Raw genomic sequence first — 22,852 nt, forward strand, 5'->3', positions numbered from 1 at the left:
CAGCCATGGCCTAAAATATGGAAGATTTACCAATCAGACATTTGCTTGAAGGATCTGAAGAAGACCACAGACAACCTCAGTCGGGATAACTAGTCTCTTGGTAAATATTTTAACTTGGGACAAAATGTAAAAAAAGTCAACCACTTGACTCTGAAATGATGTGCTAAAGAACTACACAATAATCAATCCCATGAAAGAAGACACATAGGAAGATCTCTAAAAAGATGGATGGAATCTGTCTTGTATTATCTATTACAGGTCATTTTGGCCAGAGGATGATTATGATGAATTTATGCAAAGCTAGTAAATAACTGGAGGCACTAAGTCCTGTGTCACAAAAAGTTAGCTTGCAGCTTTACCTTTGAGGCTTGTTCTGCAGGCAGTAGTCCATCCCATGTTCAAAGGCAAGTGCCAGATACTCTAAACTACATGAACTCCACTGCGTTGGACTCAATGAACTAAAAGAAGCAAGAAAATAAAGTTCAACAATTCATACCACAACTTTATTAACATACATTTTGCAGGTTCATAATACCAGTATAATGTAATTGTTTCTTAAATAAAGGGATTAGAAAACAAATAGTGACATTGTAGTTCGTATGTAGAACTGCATAAGGGTGGTTAAGCACAGTTTGCTGGTAATGGCACTCCTACATACTATCATGATATATGTATGCAAGCTAGATTTTCTGCAATTTTAATTCCCTGCAAATGGTGGCAATAGGTTCCTACAAAATGTTAGTAATCACCCATAAGAACACTTGACCTCATAACCCAGAAGGCCACAATCAAAATAAATGTTAATTTGGCAACTCTGTACTCACCTAGATGAGGGTGCCATAATGCACCGTTCACTTGGACACTGGCACTCATTTGTGTCATGCTCCATGCCAAAGTTGTGCCCCATCTCATGGGCAACTGTGGTGGCAACAAGCCCCACCACTTTACTGTGGTCCATGCTTACACCACCTGAGAACTCAAATGTGCAGATGGGTCCTTTCAAAGCTTTACCAACAACACCACCTTCAAACAGCACTCGCCTGTAATAGGTCAAAAACAAAAATATTTGCCTCAACAAAAAGATTTAGAGGATAAAGTGTGAATGTATGAACTGAGTGACTCATGTAACCTATTGATGCAGTTCTAACAAAATCTGTTAATAAAGACATTAAATGTAAATTATTATACAGAATTACTTAGTTAACAAACTATAGTTATATGTTAACTATTAAAACCACCGTAGTGGTCCTCAAACCTGGAAACCTTCGAAGTTCACCACTGGACAACAGGGGTGACCATAGGTCAAGAGTTCTGGGTTTAATCCCAGTGTCTGCCAGTAAAATTAGAAATAAAAAAAAAAACAATGAAGGATATGTGTCAGTATAATTAAAACAAATCATCTGAAGACGGAAGTAAGCCAAATCCCAAACCACTGTTTACACCAAATATACCTCAGAAAATGGACAGTGTCCAACATAACTACTGATGTAGTCATTCTGCTTATAAAGTGATGAAAATTAAATGGATCACTACTAACACATAACACCATGAAAGAGTAAATACAGGCACTTAATGCACATCAATAATAAAATAAAAGAATAAATATCACCCATCATCTCTAATTAGAATACACAGAAATGAAAAGATAAGCTTGAAGGCAAAAACTACCTATCCATATCAAGTCAAAAAGAGATATTTCAGATCCTTAAATCTTTTGCTGCATAATTTTTGATAGCACAAAATTATTTGATTGTATTAGTGTATTTAAATTTCTTAATTATGTTCTCTCCTTTTTTATTAGCTTTTATCTTTACATTCACCCTCAGATTCAGAATCAGAATAAAAGTTTCCTTATGACATTTTCTGTAATCTGTTTACATCTAAAACAAGCCACTATGAACTGGACAGCAGTACCTATAACATGGTATGGTACAACTTCTAAAATAAAGCTATATTTTGTGACATTTTACACAAGAAAATGCTTCTACATACAGTAAACAGATGCCACTCTCTTCCACGAAAATTACTGGTCCATAAACGTGACAGCTGCAGTAACATGACGCAAGTTCTATGAAAACATGCTGCTGGCACACTTTGTATTATTGTGAGCTTTGCACCAAAAGGGTTAATCTGGTGCTTTCAAAACATCTCTGAGATTTTGAATTTGAATTCATGAGGTTCTTGTCTGCACTAAAACCAGCCTCATCACAAGTATAATGTATGCCATTGCAATTCCAACATACGTTAACAGCTGGGCGTTGTCATTTGGATGCTCTTTGACTAATCGTTCACGGCGGTAATGCAAGAAGTTGGTCAGTGTAGCATCGCCGTTTGATGAGATGGCAATCTCGTCATATTCTGTCCACACCACAACCCCCACCAGTGCAATGAAGATGTTGAGTGGCACATACAACTGTAACATGATGCAGGAATATGCATCCCAGATCTAAGTCACAAATTTCTTGTACAGGACAAGTACTGATTTGAAACTGGCACAGTGAAGAAAATGTTATTTCCTCTATATTATATTAATCTGTGACAGATGAGTGGGCTGTGAATAATATAATGTGTACTTCAATGACCACAAATTGTGTTCACAATTTCTGCATATATAATACATACAACTTCAGAGACAAAAACTAGTTAGTTAAACTCAATCCATCTTCCTGATTTCACTCTGAATGATGTAACCCAAACTTCAGGAATGCTAATGATCATATGATTCCATTCTTGGTTGCTGAGAAATTAACAAGAACAGATCTGAATCAGTGGCACACTGCCTTACACATTCTTATTTACAGCAATGTTATAAAATATTATAGAAACAAAAAATTAATAATTAAAAAGTGGACTATAATCAGTACACAATAATAAAAATAAGCCTACCACCACTGGACCTAACCCTGAGCTATCTCAATACATTCTGCCCTAAAAAAAACTACTTCCTCAACATCCCAATTTTTATTTTCCAAGTATTTACAATGGTGTAGCTCAGTCAGTATAGTGACTGGCTACGGATTGGACAACCAAGGTTAGATCCCCGACAGACGAATTTCCTCTAGCCACTGTGTCCAGACTGGCTCTGGGGCCCATCCAGCCTCCTATCTAATGGGTACCAGGGTTCTTTCCCGGGGGTAAAGCATGGCCAGGGCATAATGCTGGCCACTCACCCCCATCTAGTGCCAAGGTTAAGAATGAGTAGGAGCTATACCTCCTCTTCCCCCCTCCAAGTGCCTACATGGTGTATAGCAGGATGGCTTTACTTTACTTTATTTTAAGTATTTAAAATGAAAAAGGCTTCCTCACCAAAATTCTGTTTATTTCTCACATCAAAGTCATGTGTACAGACCAAATGAACTGTAAACATACTTATATTACATAACAAAGTTCTCTGTTGCAAAAGTATCTTCATTGCTGCCTAGGTTATGTCTCTCAATTTCAAGTATTTCCTTAACACTTTGTTTTAAAATACTTCCAGTTTATATTCTTTGATATAAGAGATCATAAATGACATACAAACTCTCTTGTTATGTAAAATTACTCACGGCATTGATGATATTGGCAATCTCCTTGCAGTGGTGATTAACCTTCTCTCGACTTTCTCCAAATGCTTTGTATTCTTTATTGTCCACAACCAGCACCAACTCAACATAGCGTGATTGTTTGTTAGCATTGTATGGCCCACGAATCACATCTGTGTTACGTTTGTACTGCAACATCATCACCATTCTCTTTCTTACAGATACAAAAGTATGTTTATCATAGTACCAATCCTTGAAACTTATAGCAGGCAATGGGAGGTGGGTCAAACTCCTTGATATTATACAATTTACATTAGTTGCAGCATCCTAGGATTCAAAGTAACTGTTACTGAGTATATTTTATGATTACCACCCCATATGTTCTGAAAGTTTATGTTTCAAGTCTACCAAGAAAAACTTGAATCTATGTAGTTATTTTATTACCCATATGTATGCTTTCAATAGGGTAAAATATGCAAATTTATATAAACTGAAACAAGCATGTTGAAGTTATTTCACCAGTTTGCATTAAGAACTGTAACAAGGTGCAGTGAAAGTCTCATCACAGTGTCCTTCATAACTCAAGCTTCACTGCAACTCTCTCAAGAAATCTAGGATATGAAGATTTCTGTCTTCTGGGTTATTGCGCTGTGTAGTCTGGTCGATGTTAACCAACGTTTCAGAGGTCATACTGCCTCCGTCATCAGGGCGATGATATTCATCGCCCTGATGACGGAGGCAGTATGACCTCTGAAACGTTGGTTAACATCGACCAGACTACACAGCGCAATAACCCAGAAGACAGAAATCTTCATATTCACCGCTGTGAGAACCTCAAGTCTTACAAATCTAGGATAATTTCCAACAAAGGTTTTCCAGTCAGTTTTAACTGCCTGTATTTCTTGTAGTTATTATTAAAAGTGTGGAATCTTACCTAATGAAGTATTCTATCAAATAATTTTTGTTGGACATACTAATGAAAACAATGAAAAAGCATCAGTGAAAATGGTTCATTTCAGTTGAGATTTATGCCAGTTATTTTCCACATATAACCAGTATAAAGGATTTAATATCATATAGTTCTCTCAGTGGTTGAAATACAAAATGAGAATAACTGATAATTTATCGCAAGCAGCATGAACTTACCCTGAGAATTCTGTTAAATTCCTGATTATCTAAATTATGATGATGTGGTGTCCCTGAGTATCCTAGAAACATTAACACAAAAGAATGAGTGGAAAGTTAAGTTGCCTGATAAACACTAAACACACATTCAAGTTCTGTTCCAAGATTTTCACAGAAATTAATCAAGTGAAACTCTTATGACAAGATAATAAAATATACCTAAAGATTTAGTGTGAGGCATTTGTTAATGCTTTAAAAATTATGAACATGGTATATGAGATTCTCACAGTACTGGAGATGTCGACTGTGGCCTTCAGGGCTGTTGCATGTGTATGTAACCTTGTAGGTGGTTCCTTAAAGTCTGAGGATATGCCTGGCATTTAAATACTAATTGGAAAACTCAACTACTTCTTAGGTTGTTAAAGTATGTTATCTCAACTGCAGATGTTATATGAGATATCAATATTACCATGAATGATGATAAGGAAAATATCTAAAAGTTGGTAGTTGTGGCCAATTTGCAGATACTATAATGTCATTTACATGGCAGGACTGGGGAAAACTATGATAAACCTCACGAGACTCAGTACCCTGACCAATGACCAAAATATTATCTCCAAACAGAAGCCAAACTCTGTTTCACCTAAAACGTAAAGTTATCCATTAAAGACTTTTTTGGCAAAAAGAAGTAACTTTGAAACAGGTTTTATGTGTTTTGTTTTGTGTATGCAAAAGAGAAAAATGCACTATTTTAATTTTTTCTCATTTTTAATGCTTTCCAGCAACTGTCGTTTTCCTGTATTCATCATTTTTATTTCTCTCCCACTTCAAAAACGATGCATCGAGGTTTCACTGTATTTAAATACAACTTTCTCACCACAAGTTTGGTTTGTCTTCATGTCTGCATGTCTGTAAAGGAAATGCACAGCTGAAATTTCATCCCCCCCTCCCTCAACATCATTTCCACCTCCCTCATCAGTTGAACCTCTCTCCAGGTAATGCAGTTCTTCACCATCAAATATCACACCACTGGAAAGCACAAAGATTGCATGAAAGAACATGAAGATTTTCTTAATACAGAAATATAAACCAAGACATGACATGTACAGCTTATTCATTTTAGCTAGATATTCATTATGTGCATTTTAAGGGCTAAGGGAATACCTGTTGTGGTGTAACAGTCATGTAAGTTACATATTAAGAAAGTTGTCTCCCCCTGACCACCAGACTAAATAAAGGCTTTGGCACAAATGAATTCAGAATTCTAACTGTAACAGAGATCTTATAAAAATACATATTTACACTTCTCATGAATAACTGTCACAATGTAAAGCATGAAGATAACTCAATGTGTTCACTCATATCTACAGATCATTAACCTTTTGAATGGGCTTCAGTTCTTCCATTGTTATTATTATCGTATGACTCAAGAGTAAATGCAAAATACAAGTGCAAATAAGCCCATGGGCCACAGCTGCTGACCCCTAGTGTAGGCCAGCAGAACTCACAAAATGACTCTCCTCTGGAAAAGTGCTGATAGCTTCGTGTTTAGTGATGCAAATGAATGTTTGTGGAAGGTCATTTATGAAATTATTGGACATCAATAAAACCTTCATTAAAAATTGCATCACAAAACAATATATACAATAGCAATTCCAAAGATATCACTAATAAATTTGTAAATCCACAATAAAAATCTTACAGTTTTTTGGCATAAATTTACTGCCACATATTTTACGTTGAAGTAGAAAAGGACTCATGTCTTGACTATACTTCTTCTGTACCAATTTAGATCTTTCAGTTAATAAAATTCATTTTATTTGCTAAGAATACAAAAAGTACACATAATGAAAATTAAATTGAGTATTACAGGCTGAAACCCACCCTTCTGGAATTTTCAGAAGCATGTTAAAAAAGTAGTCACATATGAGACAATTTTATGATGGCAGCGTCAAAACTGATGTTATGTCCCATTTGCTACCTTCAACAACTTGACAGTGCCTTGCAGCAAACCTTACCTGAGACCATGACATGTAGATATGGCTGCCCATGAGTTGTGGATGCCTCGGAGCTTTCCCTGGTACTGGCAAAGCTCAATGTCCTGTAAACATGAACATGGCTTGATCAAAAGCTGCATTATGTTAAAGGCAAAACATATGTGTTTTAAAACAAAGCAAGGGCCCACAGCTAGTTTGGGATTATAAAAATTGACACAAATATTATGGTATCAAGACCTCTAATTGGCTTTCTTGCTGTTGGCAAGTAGGAAGAATAATGCCTACAAAAATAGTCCACATATGGCTGAGGAAATTAAGGAATAGACCACAGCACCACTAAGGCTGAAGTTATGAAAGACTTCAGTTAACATCAGTAAATGGTAATGGATGCACAGCAACCATACTGAACATGCTTTCACTTAAGAAACTACAAACTGACATCAAATTCAATTATGTCAGTGCAATACATCAGTAAATATAGGCATTTAAACTACCACACCTTTCTTCAGTGATGACCCATACAAATCCAGAAGGTGGAAGTATAAGACCAGAGAAATTCCACTTTCTGTAATTTGTATATGACACAGGCTGAATAAATTCATTAACCCATTAAAAAAAATCATCCAGTCATCCTACTATTCAGTGTTATGTAACCTATACAACTGAAACAACATAAATAAATAAATACACATCCATCCATCCATCCATCCATATCCTCTACAAGGAATGGGCTATCGACCTCTTCTGGGACAGTTGCTCAAGGCAACTTGTCCTTATTAGTCTTGTACATTTGAGTAGTGAGTGACGAGCCCACTCTGCCTCTGCACAATTTCTACTCAATCTTGATTTGTCTGCTACAGCCATCTAGTAGAGAATCAGGAGAGACATGGGTGAGAAGTGGCCGCTGAATTTTGCTGATGAAACATCTTGTTCATAATCGTAAGGTTCTTTTACATGCCGTAAATCTATGACATGGAACTGCCGGCTTTCCCTCCAAAGGAAGTTGTGCTACCGATTTTTATCACCCTTAAAAATCCATCGACCCTGGCGGGTTTGAACCCACAAACCTTGGGTCCACTGAGGATGAAATATGTGTCAATTACTGATATAATTTATTTATTATTGGTGATTATTTAAGAGAGCATGTATATTTGTAACCACCAAGTGAGGAACCATGATACTTAACAGACAAGTTATTTCCTAATTAACAAGTGTTATGTTAATGAGGGGAAAAGGAATTGGAAGGGAATTCCTGCATGCGATATGAACTCACCTTTCCAGTTGGTTTATTTACAACATGCTGACCATTGTGCTGATATCGTTCAAAATATGACTTTGGGACCAACTCCCTGAAACAAAACAAAAATCATTTACATAACAAAACCAATGTTTTACAAAGTTTTTACTTACAGTCATAAAAGAATTTTGATAACTAAATAAAGCAACTATATTAAGTAACTCCATGGAGTACAGTCCTTGATAAACATATAGTATGCTCAACTAGTCAAAGAAATTCCACAACCCAAAGTTCATTACCATGTTCATAAAAACCCACTAACAGCCCTTATTCTGAACCAGATCAATCCATTCCTCACCCTCCTACCCCATTTCCCTGAGACAAATTTTAATACTGTATTATCATCCCATCTACATCCAGGTCTTCTGAGTGGTCTCTTCGATTCAGGCTTCCCAACCAAGACTGTTCATGCATTTCTTGTGTCTCCCATGCATACTACCATTCGCATGAACTGCCAATTTCATCCTCCATGATCTGATCATTCTAATAATGTTTGGTAAAGAGAAAAAAAATAATGAGCGGGGATAGCTCAGTCAGTATAGTGACTAGCTACGGGCTGGACGACCAGGGTTCAATTCCCGACGGGGCCAGAGGATTTTTCCTCTAGCCTCTGCGTCCAGACCGGCTCTGGGGCCCACCCAGCCTCCTCTACAATGGGTATCGGAGTCCTTTCTCGGGGGTAAAGCCGGCCGGGGCGTGATGCCGACCACTCATCCCCCTCTAGTGCCGAGGTCAAGAAAGGGAGGAGCTATACCTACTCTCACCCCAAGCGCCTGTATGGCACGTAGTGGGGCAAACTTTATTTTTTAAAGAGAAAAATTGTGACAACTATAAATTCATACATTTATTCTATAATTTAATAAAGGATAGACTAGAAACTTGTTCTGGTCTGATACTAATAATCATGCGCTCTGATGAAGCTGGGAGCTTACAAATCAGACAAAGACTAAAATGTGGCAGGATAAAGACTGTCTAGTTTAGTGACAATCCAGAATTGGAACCTTGGCCCTCTAGTTTGTGTCTGTTGTAAAAAAAGCTAAACACTGTTACCATGAGTATAAAAAAGGACATGAAATGGAACATATAAAACTGTGTAAATTAATTTAACCACTGAAGTTTCAACAGCATCATCTACAAAATCAGTAATTACATTTATGATAGTATTTTATCAAATTAAACTAGAACAAATTAAGAAATGCATGCACTATAATCATAATCATGCATCGAACTTGGTTTGGACAGGACATGCAAGAGACACATGAACTACCATTTTATTAGGTTGATCAGGTATTTCCTCCCTATAGCAAATACTGCAATGGATGGAAGAATGAAAATATGCATAATAAGCACCTACATGTTAAGTAGGATCTGAGGTTTTCACAGCGATGAGTCTGAAGATGGCCGTCTTCTGGGTTGGTGTGCCATGTACTCTGGTAGAAGTTTACCAATGTTTCAGAGGTCCTTGCTGCCTCCATCATCGGGACGATGACCTCTGAAACGCCAGTAAACTTCTACCAGCCCACACATCGCAACAACCCAGAAGACAGAAATCTTCACCTCATTTCTGTCAGAATACTTTTCATTTTGCAGTTGGTTTACGAGGATTCCGGTGAAGAACTTTAACGTACCTGTTTAGGCGAAGGTCCAATACATAATCATTCCCATTTATGTCATACCCTATTGTCAAGTCATGTATGTGACCAACACCCTGCAACAGAAGAAACATTTGTCAGACCAAAATGAAAATTTTGACAAGACAGACATTTAATAAGATAGCATATGTAAGCAGAAAAATCAGTATGGTGGATCATATTTAGGTACATAATCAACAGTCCTTGTTCAAAAACATTAAGTGGTAAACGTAATTCTCAAGATGTCACAACTGCTGGTTTCACGAATTTCCTGTGTTGCTCCACACAAACACTGGGAAACTACCTCGATGCAACTAATGCTTCCTCTTTGCCGAAGTAAGCACAATAAGAAGAAATACAGCATAGGCTTGAGGGGCAGAGAGAGTGCATGACAGTGTAAACTATAATGTATATTTATTTATAGTTTATTTAACGACAGTTGTCTCGTCCAAATTTTTTACTCAACTGCCAAAATGTTCATGACACTAATCTTGGGATTTGGTTAACACTTTTGAAAAAGTAACGCTCCAACACCTTGCCTTCTCCCAAACCCTTTTGTCCTAAACATTCACGATCATCGTCTCCTTTTATTCGACGCTACGTACCGCCTTCTACTGAAACAGCGTTGACAATTTTCTGTCTCAGCTTTGCCTTCATGATCATGATCATGATCATTACCGTCATCTTCATCCCTCTACCCACTATCGTCACAGCCCACGCGACCATTATGAAGAACATTCTCATTCACCATTTCTGCTTAGGCTCTGGAGCCACAGTCCGAGCTATAACTCACATCTCGCCTCTCACATACAGATGGCAGTTCTCATTCAGATAGAATTAATTCCACTACACATGCATTGGCTTGGCAGGATATGGCGGGGGGTTTGCGAAAACGACATTCCAACAGACTCGACGCCAAGAATTAACATCGTCTGTTATCCACAAGGTCGTGTTGTTCGCTTAAGCCTCTATCCCCACGAGAGGAAGAAATCTGAATTTTGTGTTTTTTTCCTCACTGCCCTACACTTACCGGGAGGGTTATGAATATGCAGTTTCACACGTAATATGTTGATTCACTCCTGTTTCGTATTCTTCGGGAAGGCCGGTTCCAATCTCGGCCAGAAGACCGAATATCGTGACTGGTTTTTCAGTGCCTCTAGAAAAATGCCGGGATAGTACCTTAAATGAAGCCACGTCCGCTTCTCTCCACATCTTTTTCAATTCATTATTCACTAATGATCCATGCATTCGGCGCTTTATAATCTGATACCGGCAGCACCGATAAAGGAATGAATTAATAAATAAATAAATAAACAAATCTAATCTCACTGCAAGAAATTCTCCATTCGGCTTATGGGCGTGCAGAGGATCGGTTCCAAGTGAACACAGTGGTCTGAGTGGTTTTTTCTTCAGCCGTTTCATCGTATAAAAGGACTTTCTCGACAGCCAACTTACTGGATAGAAAAACGGTACTTCTGAAAGTGGCATAAGGAAACTGCTCTGTCGGAGATCGAACCCCTTCTGTTCGGACGGTGAGATTCTTTACCAGGCTTATATTTAGCAGACCAAAGAAGTCTCGTTAATATATCCTATTGTTTTTGATATAATTATTATCATTTTAGTATTACGTTATCATCAAGATCGTAGTCGTTTGCCTGTCTTAGGCTCTTTGCTGTTGGCAAATACACTAAAGAAGAAACTGGATAGAAATTATTATAACCAATCAACACGCGTTGTTGTATACATCGTTAGATTTCCATTACTCTAGCCGATTACTCTCTGCCATTTGAGTGGCATTAATGGAGGAATTACGTTACAACAACCGTAAGAGGAAGAATTATAAACTGTGTCCGGAATTAGTACAATTACCTATCAGTCTATCATGACAGACGACCGCTAATAGACAAGCGGCAGTGGCAATTCGTGTAGCCGTTCACTATAGGAACAGAGAAGAATTTGTTTGAAACGGACGGAAAACTTGAGAAGAACCTTGGCAATCCGGGTGGCTGGTTGGTTAACTGCATTCAGTTCCGATGTTCAATTGAATGAACTCTTTTGTAACGGGTTGAAAGACCTGTAACTAAATTCGAACAGTCGCAAATGATTCAACTCGGCGCGGCCCATTAACTGCTTCACTGAACCAAGGGGACTGTCTGGTTCATTGGCAGGCTACGGGCCAAGTGACTGACTGACTTGGACAGGCGAAGAGGCGTAGGATGATAATGCACTGTGAAGCTGATTATATTTGAAGTAGGGAGGAGCAGTAATACGTAGGCGTTTCTCGTAATTTTATCGCTGTTTCCTCCGGGAACAAGGTTTCATTAGAAACCTGTCTCACGTAATGAAATGATAATCGTTCACAGGTCTACATATTCAGAAATTATTCCGTTCCATATTAACATTTATCTATAATATTTGGATCCGAGTACAGATAAGATTTTCTCCGGGGAAATTCAGGAAAATAAATAGAAATTTGACAGGGCTAAAATACTGTTTGTCCCGCGCCGTAGCCGTGCGGTCTGAGGCATCATGCTTCGGACAGTTGATACGGAATGCTCGCTGGTTCGAGTCTCGGGGAAAGAAATTTCTCATGAGATTTTCGACCGGTGCCAACCCAGCATCGTGAGGAAATTGGGGAGCTACAATGGGTAGCGTAATCCGGTCAGGAAAGGTAGCAATGGCTGGGGGTTCGTCGTGCTGACCACACGTCATCCTATATCTGGTTGGATGATCGTTCACCTCTGCTTAGGCATGTGAACGTGAGGCCAGCAGCCAGCTAGCTAGTCGGCTTTGGCTCTCATAGGGCTGTTACTGTTTTTAAATTAAAATAATGAGTTCAGAAATTAAGTTAGAATTCTGAAAATGGCCACTTATAATTTTATACCTAAGACAATTAGAACTTATGAAAGAAACTAAAGTAGCAGCTTCAAGATCTGACACCCTTGTTATGTAGGCGGGACGTTGGGTGAAGATTGGACCGGAAGGGGCAAGAGGAATTTACCAGTCCAGCAGGAACTAGCGAAACCTGCACGTTTTGATAGCCAGGCCACTGAAGGAATATCAACTAGCGATACAAAAGCCGCCTAGACAACCTCCTACCTTGTAGCTCACGCGGACAGCCTACCAAACAGTCTATGAACTTCAGATTCTTTTGTAAACTTAACGAAGCTTTCTCAAATGCATAATATAAAGCCATAGGCCAGTACTTCGTCGAAAAGGATGGGGCGTTGAAATAATTATAAAGTACGCAGGAGTAGCGACCGTGGCCTATTTTAATGCATTACATAAAAATTTGCTGGAGGTACTTAATAAAATCATGAACATCCTCAGAGCAGAGAGCTTCACGAATGAGGTTCGAAAACGGGACATCCCAAACACGGAGGAAAATAACTAACTACTACACCACGCTCGATTGGATGTATTTTTCGACCCTGAAAATACTTTGCACAAGAAGCTGAACACTACTAGTGACTTCAACGCCCGCCGTTTGTATTCGATTCTGGGAAACCTCAATCCAGTTTACGTCCTTCAACAATGAAACATGAAGTATGTGTGAATAGTTTGACTGCAGTGATATTTAGTGCAAGTTCGGAATGCTTCGATGCATGAAACATCATAGAAGTAGTGTTTCTTTGTAAAGTAAAAAAATCTGTCCCACTATACGCCATTTAGGCGCTTGGGAGGGCTGTAGTGTCGGTATGTGTGTGTGGGGTTGTAATTAATTCCCTGGAGTGCAGGTGGAAGGGGTTGCTATCTCAAACCCACGGCAACATGTAGGTCACGGATGGTCTACGATGAACAATATGGTGATGGTAATTACACGAAACACAGCTTATCAGCTCTGTCTGGCCTAGAGCAATGATGAGGGCCTGAAGACACATATTCGGGTTTCTTAATCTTCGTCAGGGAATCTGTGAAGCAGTGTATCCACAGGCCTCGGAGAAAAGAGAGACAAAAAGAACATAAACAAAGAACGAAAATGAAATCGCAGTCTAAGAAAACTCTGAACTAGTATGATTTGGGCACTGTCTGTAACACGCGACATGCAAGAAATGAATTCAAGGAAGACATTTTGTATGCATGTGCTACGGTCACGAAATTAAGCAGGAGTCGTGGGCTAACTAAATTAATATTACGTCACTCAGACACTTGGTCATCAATCCACTAAATTAAAATTAAGACGTGGGAGTATAAAGTGACAGTTAAGTATAGCAATGATAGAACAGAGAGCATTAAATTACAGTTCAACATTAAGTAATATGACTTTGTTTCATCTGCAAACTGGGTGACAATTACACGAGACTGAGGATACCGTCTTTAACTTCTAAGGTCCCCCCCCACCCACCAATAATTTGATTTTAATTACGTTAGCCAAAAAGATAAATATTTGCTTTGAGTCAAACGGATTCTTAATTAATTTAAAAATGAACTAAAAACGGATCTTAGATAATGCCTTTGTGTAAGCTATGTGATTATTTTGTTTTGTGATGACGAAAATAAATCTTTTGATTAAAATGCAATTTCTCGCAAATCTAATTAACTGTCACCCATTCGAAGAAGAGCGTGTACCAAGGATTTCGTCAATTAGGCAATTAGTCTGTTAGTTTTATTCAAGAAGGGTTAACAATCCATTTTTGAATTTCAGTTCCAGCCCCAGTCCAGCCCAGAACTTCTTTCTTTCTTACAGCTTCATCTGCTCATGCAGAATTAACACTCGGTCCTGTATATTTAGCCCATGGTTTCATTCTTTTGCGAACAGATCCAACTTCATTACAGACTTGAAGTACTTTCTCGGACTTTCATTTGTTCAGCCAGGATTGTCATCTAATCTCAGTCCAGAGCACTCCTTCCAAAGACCAATTTGTTTATATTTGTTGATCGGAAAATGGGTTTATATTCAGATACGGTTGTTGCTATAACCTCAAAATTGTCATTCTCGCCTTAATTTGTTCAACCATGACTACTAATCTATCCTAGTCCTGAACACATCCCTCTTTCAGCTCGAATTGCTCAGACGACGCTACTATAATCCTCTCTACTTCTTAATTTTACTCTTTCAGGTCCAGTTGTTCAGTCAGGGTTGCCACTCATTTCTAGCCTTGAACTGTCCTCTCTGTGTGAGTTGCCACAACACTAAGGCCACCGCACGCAGCAATATGTTCCAAATTTTGTGTGCGTGGCCAGCATTGATTATTCAGGCACAGCACCGAGAGTCTGTGCAGATAGTTGCTAGTACTTCGCTCAATACAAGCACAACGAGCAAAAATATTTCGTCCAGGCTGTTCCAGCCATTTTGGATATTATTTATTCTTGTACTTTCTATAATCTTTACGTTTCCTGGAAATTCGATGTGCCTGCAAAATATACGCGACGCTGTCATCGCCGTATTCCCCCAAACGGTTCAGCATTCAAAGACGAGTGGCAAGAAACCAAGTGACAGGTGTGCGAAATTCCGTCGTTGTTCACTGACTCGATTAAAACAAACAGCGTTCCTGCAGTCCGAGCACAAGAGAAAGTAAATTTGGATGTCCCAGTCCTGTGCCAAAGTTTGGTTGGTATTAATGACGCAAGGCAAAGTTCCCACAAACAGTACAATGTCGTTATTCCGTATTCATTGGTCGAGGTACAGACAAAGTGAGAAGGTGTACTACTGTACTTCCTCGGTTTTTAACTAAGAATCGGTGTTAAGGTTAAAGAGATTAATACTTTCTTGAAAAACTTTATGCAAAAAAAGTAATAAATATGGAATGACGTACAATATCAAAACCTGGAAACTGGTTTTAAAAGTCTAAATTGTGTCATTTCTCTTCTTTCACAAGTAAAATAAAATAAAAACAATTTCTAAAATACCCACCATTGCAGCACTGTCGTAATAATTATAACACACAAGACCGTCGTTAATTCTCGCCCCCCCTCAACCCGAAAGCTGTTAAGGAAAGGAAAAACACGCAAAAAAAAAATGCTGTGTTGAGTGCAGAGTACATGGGCAGGCAATCGATAACGCCTTGTAGCATGACATCCCTAAACACTGTTCTGCCCTAATCGCGTGCTTCTGCAACCGTGGCCCAATCCACACGACACCTGGCTTTTTTCCCAGCCCCAAAATATTGCAGTTTTGACATTCTTCACGAGTGAAACATCGCATTCAGAGCCTTCTGGTCTAATCGGCCGTCATCAGCCGACTTTGTTCCTAGGCTCAAAAAAATATTTACTAGATTTAGCATTACTGTATTTGTGGCCTTTGCCAATCGAATCGTAGTTCGAATAGAAGAAATCTCTGTTATTGCATCAATCGAACAACTAAAGTCCACTATAATCAGGATTTGTTAACTGGAAGTAATAAGAAAGGTTCCCCATGCTACGACAACAACATTCCTGGCTGTCCTGTATTGCAGGTAGTCTGAACAAGAAACGACAGACACAAAGAATCCAGTTTAAAACGGAAGCAGACGCTACTGTTACTGAGGACAATCACGCGCTTCTAATTAGACTGGAATATTTGTACTGCAAGACTGATACAATCCACCTAGGACATGATTAATTTAATTATACAGCAAGGATGTCTAAACCTTCCCGAGTCGGGACATATTAGCAGAAAGTTCAGTCATACAGTAGCATTATGTACGTGACTAAATAACTCCTTTCCAGCATCATGTGGTCCCCGTCTGTCTAAACGTGCGCAGACAGACAGCTACGCGTTCGGGCGGTCATGACGTAAGCCTCACTTGCACACGAGAAGAACGGGAAATATGTTCCCCGTGCTATAGCAGCAACTTCTCTGCCTCCTGTGCACAGTAGGTAGTCTGTAGCAGGCGAAAGGAGAATACAATAGAAGCAAGCGCTACTGACATGGAACTGCGAACACTCTAGACTTCCAATTACACCGCAATATTTGCTCTGTAAGATTGGAAAATCCATCCAGCCCTCGATTAACATAATAATAGAACAGGTGCCCCCAAATTTTCAGAGCAGACTCATTACCAAAAGTAAAGCCCGAGACAACGCGAAGTGGCCGAGTGAGATTTGAGGTTCTTCCGGCATATATCTTAAAAGACTGGTGAAAAAAATAAGAAAAATATTTACCAAGATAACAGGTCTCCAGATAGAGACTCACAACGCAGACCTCCCAGATGAAAACGTCCCTCAAGCTGTAGTTCCTAAAGTAATAACTTCGCTACGGAGGAAGAAATTTTAATGAAAATTGATATGAGTACTTTTTACCAAGGACAAACCGTTACGAAGTTACTCTCCAATAAAAATTATGTCGATACTTTCACTTACTTTCATATAATTTCCAATTCATTAGCCATTCTATTATTTGGCGCTACAGAGTCTGAACCACTGAAACCGAATCATTACAGTGTCCTCCAATCTGCGGTCACTGCGAAATAGCTGCATCCGGCCCCCTAGTAAATTGAACTGTCCAGTTATGATCTACAGAAACAAACACGAACCTTGTACACTGACTGCAATCTAGCTCTTGCTTACAAACTTTTGTTGGTAAATCCAGCTCGCGTCATCAATCACCACATCATTTTGGTGCACGCGTAGAATCCTGACTGCCGTTTCACTAATATTTGTCTGTGAATAGTTTCGCAGATGCCTACGGGAACGAATATGTTAGCTAGCAGCAACAAGAAACGCCTGCATTGCTGAAACACGTCACGCAATGATGCATGATGTGTTGTCTATAGACAGGTAGGAAATCCGACAACTGTTATTTTTTGTGGTTGGCATGAAATGTTACATCTAGTCAACTGTCATCTGAAATAGTAGAAAATTAATTAAGGCTCATTTTTCGGTAAGGGGGCAGAGGGTATTCATTTCTGTACTGTTTTAATTCTTCACGGACGCCAAGCAGTTATAGGGCAGACCAAAGTGATAAAAGGGTATCATTAAAATGAGCTTGAAGGTAATATCCAGAGAATATGAATAAATCAGAAAATCTCAAGGAATATGTGTAATCACGGTGGTAGATATTCGCAGAAGTTACTTGATATTAAAGTCTCTCTCTCTCTCTCTCTCTATATATATATATATATATATATATATATATATATATATAATCGATTATTCTAGGCAGATTTAAGGAGACGTGGCTCTAGCTTCAGTCTTGCACTAACGACAACTCTCTACAGACATGAACCATCGCATTCACGACCGTAATTCCAGTTTTGCATTCAAACCCATCACTCATGACCTGGCAACCGGTTATGCGGTAATGTCAGGCACATTGTTGATGTCTGATACACACCATCACGAAAACTCGTCACCCTAATGATGCACGCTGGAAGTGCGTCTGAAACGTCGGTAAACTTCAACCAGACTACAAGGCGCAACATTGCAGAAGACAGCCATCTTCAAGTCCCACTGTAGTCACTGCTTCATTTATTAAAGTTCGGACATATTACTACATAAGAAGGTTAAAAAAATGTTCAGCCTTCGTAAATAACCAGAGTTCTGAAGTGTTACGTGTATAGTTAAGATCTTGCACTTCCTTTAGACATAGCGATGGAGATGTTTACTCAAATTCTAAAGCGCAACTGAGGCAGGCTGGACCGGTGGATGACACCCAGTGGATACAAATTTTTCGAATTTTTATTTGTAGATCTGGGACTAGAGTAACTTCGACACACACTCGATTAAGCCTAACAGGGACGCACTGAATCGTTCAGCAAACAAATTGCATTCCTTATATCAATCTTGCCCAAACCTTCGCCCAACCAATCCACTGACTGTCGGCAAAAAGCAGGGCCCGTTCAAGGTAAACTTCTTCGTTTCCTCCAGTAACTAACTGTTCATACAGCACGGCGCATTCAGAATCAACAGCATTACACAGCATCATGACGACTTTATTTATTTATTTATTTACTTACTTATTGACAGTTTATTTTACGTTGCTGTCAGAAGCTCAAACTACAGGCTTGTAGCATCGACTCGTACTGGCGCTGGAAGTGGTTAAATATGAATTTTATCCGATCGGTACTGACGCGATCCAGCAAATGGAGTACCACTGAACGACGAAAGTAAAACAGATGAGTTTTAATTTTTCGTTTTTGAATTGTTGGACGTGCTAACACGGATGTTAACTAGGCATTTCGGATACATGCATTTCGTACAGCTGAAATAAAATGCTTTAATTTTATCTGGCGGCAATTCATTCAAAATAAAACGCTGAATAGAAAAAATGTACAAAACTTAAAAAAAATGGTGATTTCAACTTTCATGTAATTAATAATTGATTTAGTGTGGTCCCATTATAATTCGTACCTGAGAGGTTAGGTGTAGCAGACGGCCATACAATGGGCGGAACATGTAGCATGCAGGAGCTGAGATTAGAAATGCATACCAATTTTTGTTCAGAAGCCTCGAGAGAAGAGATATCTGGAAGACAGTAGTGTAGAAAGGAGGATAATATTAAAACTAGCCTCAGTTAAACAATGCATTTGTGTGGGATTGAATTCAACTGGTACAGAACAGAATCAAACAGGAATTTTTTGTAAACACTGGAATAAACATTCAGCTTCTGTAAAAGCGTGTTTGGTCAGATGAATGCGTATTTCCCACTCCGTCTCTCTTGGGTCCAGATAATTCCCCCCGCACCTTTGTGCTTCATAACATGTCCTGGAAATAACGTAGGAAGTGTCACAAACTGGAAGTGAATTATCGTGTCCGTCTTCCGTTTCCTACAAGAGAGTCAAAAGGCCAGCTGCATCCCGGGAGAACAAACCAAGCCGATGGGGGCCATGGTGGTAAAGCGACATTCATTCTTGGCTATTTAACTACACCGAATCAACTTCTATGACTTGGGTCTATAGTGTCAAAAGCTGAACAAAAGTAAATGAATGGAACACAAATAGCAGTGTAATTGTTAGATATGATATTCCACAAGAATAGAAACTTTTTCTGTTTGTTTTCAAAACAGACGAACTGCCACACTCAACTGGAACACTAATTTCCATGTTCTAGAATGATTGCAAAAGAGACGTCCACTGTCTACTCTCAGTTCCACTTCGTAACTGGCTGTATGATTAACAATACATTCTACGTTTTTTCTGTTCTTTATAGGCTATATTGACCTTCAATTTCAACAGTTACTTCATCTCTATGGTGTTTATGGGGATATCTCAACGTAATGTAACATCAGGAAATGTTGCTTTTTTTCGAAACACTTTCCATCATTAAGAACTTTAGAGCTGAAATAAAAATACAACTTTAGAAAGAGCAGCTAGATTTCTGTTCTTGCATTTTTGTTCTGTGGAATCTGTTTAAACATATTTATTCCAAAACTTCATCACACGATACTGACTGAAATGTAGTTATTCAAGGACACGTCTTCAAATGTGTAGGTAACAGAGCGGATGGTTTCGTGGTCAATTTTAAAGTAAACTGAATGAAAAAATAAATCAATAATCGGAACTATACAACCTAAAAATCCTATTCTGCGCGTGTTTTTTGTTCTTAGTAAAGTGATAGCACTTTCAAATTTTGCAGCGATATGTTTCGGCGTATTGCATGGCCATCTTCCGGCTCCTCTCAAATACAATAGAAAGATAACCAAGATTATTATAGGCGTAATAAAATATAGGAAGATGGTATCCTTATGTGACAACCAACATTTTAAAAGTTTCCTTTGCGATACATATCAAAATTGTTAACATGTTAATTTACAATATTTATAGGGTTATGAGAATTCCTACTGTAGCGGCCAGCCTCACAGCAAACCGCGTGGCGCCACGTAGTCAGAACCCCGAGGCTTATGGTGGTTGTATCCCGCTGAGCGCCCACACGCCTTCAACCTGACCTGGCCCCGAGATGTGCTACGTTCTCCTTCCCACCACAACCTTGTCAAGGCCCTCCAGATCGCGTCTTCATTTCCTGTTCTGAACTTCTCTCACGTATTGCAACACTGCGAAGGCACAACAATGAGCGTAACATACGCACAGTCCGCATGACTTCCAGCAACACAGCAGATACCAAGGACTGAAAATGCGTGCACAAGAAGCAAACCATCCTACCATAACTGCGTCAAAAGATATTCGAACACGCGCCAAGGTATCGTCCTGCATGACAGACGAAAATCTGCCTAAAATGTGTCGCACGTCACTAGTACTCCATTCTCTTAACCATCTAAAGCTGAGTGGTATGTACCACCAGCTCTGCAATAACTCTTAGAGTTTTACCGACAGTGTGTTTCGTATGATTCTCAGAGTAAACACCGATACTTCCCTAAACAGCATTAAGAAACTGATATTTGTAATGGCTGTGTTGTTTTCTTTGAGGTACGGAGCTTCGACTTCAAAGGGTTAAATGACACTAAGTACTGTTGCTCAAACAGTTGACAGCCATTGCCATAGCTTCAGTAACCCGGCAGGTACTTAGCTTGAAAGACATGCAAGCAATAAATCGACTTCTCTCCATTCTAGAATTCCAGCAGCACTTAATTTGTGTGAGGCAGGACGTTCCTGGGTCTTGTTATACTGCAACACATGTCTTGTTCGTCGCCGACAGAGGTATTTCCCAAATGAACCTGGTCTGGCGTCTCTGTCTTGCTCATTAACGGACATTCGTCTACTGCGTGCAGTATGTCTGACTGCAAGGAGGAGCCTACGACCTTATATAAATGCCAACACATTTCTATCGTGACTAAATCGCGGTGGTGAATATGGGCTGGGTACATAACACGCAGCAGAAACAAAGAAGCACGCATGGCATTACTTCTGTAACTGAACGTAAAGAGGCAGTGAGCGAAATCAAAGCGTATCAGCATTGTATATTTTATATGAAAGTCCACTATTTTGTGCATCCGCTGTCAAACTACCGTGGTTTTTGTTAAAGTTTAACTCTTAAAAATAAAACTTGTAAAAACGCATGTTTTGCAAAATAATATTCAGTCACCAACTACGAGGCTCGTCCACAAAGTAAGTTTCCCTGGGGCCGCTTACAGAAACAAAACACAATTTCATGGAAATATTTATTGCAACAGATACAGCAAGTGTCCAGCTATTTTTCAACATATTCGCCACCGGAATTGAGACATTTGTCATACCGTGGGACCAACTTTTGAATACCTGTGTCGTAGAAGTCTGCCGCCTGGGATTGGAACCACTGTGTGACAACCATCTCCGCCTCTCTGTCATTCTCAAAACGCTGACGCTGACCGGACAGGAATTTCTTGAGGTGTAGGAAAAGATGGAAATCACTGGGAGCGAGGTCCGGGCTGTAGGGTGAATGATTAAACACCTCCCAGCTGAACTCCTGCAGGAGACTTGCTGTCCGTCGAGCCGTGTGCGGCCTAGCGTTATCACTGACCGCACTTCACAGTCGGCGGGAGCTGGAATAAGAACCTCCATCTTCAACAGCTGCAACGATGCTAATGTGAGAACGCGGGAAGTACCGTTAGTGCATGCGCCATACTACGTCATTGCTCTATCACGTACGCACAGTCGCTTCGCGCAATATAAGGTTTGCTAGCTGTGGGACGAGTGGGAAACTTACTTTGTGGACGCGCCTCGTAATTTAAGATTTTTTTTATAAATGGTTAATGCTGTTCCATTCTCTGCCTCGTAGTGTCTGTGACTGTACGCATACTCTGGAAAACTGTGCAGATGCGATCATGGTGCGTTCACAATTACTTCTTCCTGAGGGGAAGTCTCAGAGAAAGATTTTATCCCAATAAACTAAAACGCTCGAAGGAACTAAAACACAATACTGAACAGACTGCTGCCAACAATGGTCTAGAAACACTTCGCAGAGTCATAAAACACTAAAAAGGGCGGAAGCTTGTCTTCAGGAGGTTGCAGACATTTTCAGCATCTGCTGTAAAGATGTTTTATAACTTTTTCCTGACAAATAAAAACTAAAAAATCAACTCGTTTGTCTTGTTATATTGATGTCGCCAGAATTTAAAAATGCAGTTGTAATTTGGGTTGTGTCTTAAATATAAAACACTACATTTTTCGTTCCTCTACTTCCAGAAACACAGATCCGAATTTCAGTTAAACACTCCACTTTATTTGGTTGAAATATACAACTGCGGTACGCTATAAGCTAACTGACAACCATCCGAAAGTTAACATTTGCTATAATTTGGACATATGGTGCCGTATAAAACATCGAACAGAAACGCGAATCTGCATGTCCGCTGTACATGTTCTGCAATGCATCTACTAAGGTCAGTACAGTACCTACAGGAACTTCGCATGCAGAAGGCATTCAACGATTGCTTTCACCTCAGTTCACTGATAAGGAGACCCGTGCTGACACACATTCTGTAATTAT

The 22,852-nt window shown here is 39.4% G+C and overlaps 1 protein-coding gene across 2 annotated transcripts in view; it reads right to left on the bottom strand.

The window, feature by feature from the left end:
* Meltrin (disintegrin and metalloproteinase domain-containing protein meltrin) overlaps positions 1 to 22,852 on the bottom strand; it is a 110,870-nt gene that overhangs the window by 17,200 nt on the left and 70,818 nt on the right. For both annotated transcript variants that reach the window (XM_022074435.2, XM_087340627.1), the window contains exons 3-11: positions 9,569 to 9,648; positions 7,917 to 7,992; positions 6,665 to 6,747; positions 5,524 to 5,675; positions 4,668 to 4,729; positions 3,546 to 3,710; positions 2,244 to 2,413; positions 825 to 1,040; positions 360 to 458 (exon numbers count right to left, since the gene is read on the bottom strand). In XM_022074435.2, the coding sequence (XP_021930127.2) occupies positions 360 to 458; positions 825 to 1,040; positions 2,244 to 2,413; positions 3,546 to 3,710; positions 4,668 to 4,729; positions 5,524 to 5,675; positions 6,665 to 6,747; positions 7,917 to 7,992; positions 9,569 to 9,648 (1,103 nt within the window). The remainder of the gene's footprint in view (positions 1 to 359; positions 459 to 824; positions 1,041 to 2,243; positions 2,414 to 3,545; positions 3,711 to 4,667; positions 4,730 to 5,523; positions 5,676 to 6,664; positions 6,748 to 7,916; positions 7,993 to 9,568; positions 9,649 to 22,852) is intronic.

The sequence above is a fragment of the Zootermopsis nevadensis genome, unplaced genomic scaffold (genome assembly GCF_977971745.1).
Source record: "Zootermopsis nevadensis isolate Lab colony 2312 unplaced genomic scaffold, Znev_1.0 Znev_ptg000061l, whole genome shotgun sequence".
In the NCBI taxonomy this organism is placed as follows: domain Eukaryota; kingdom Metazoa; phylum Arthropoda; class Insecta; order Blattodea; family Termopsidae; genus Zootermopsis; species Zootermopsis nevadensis.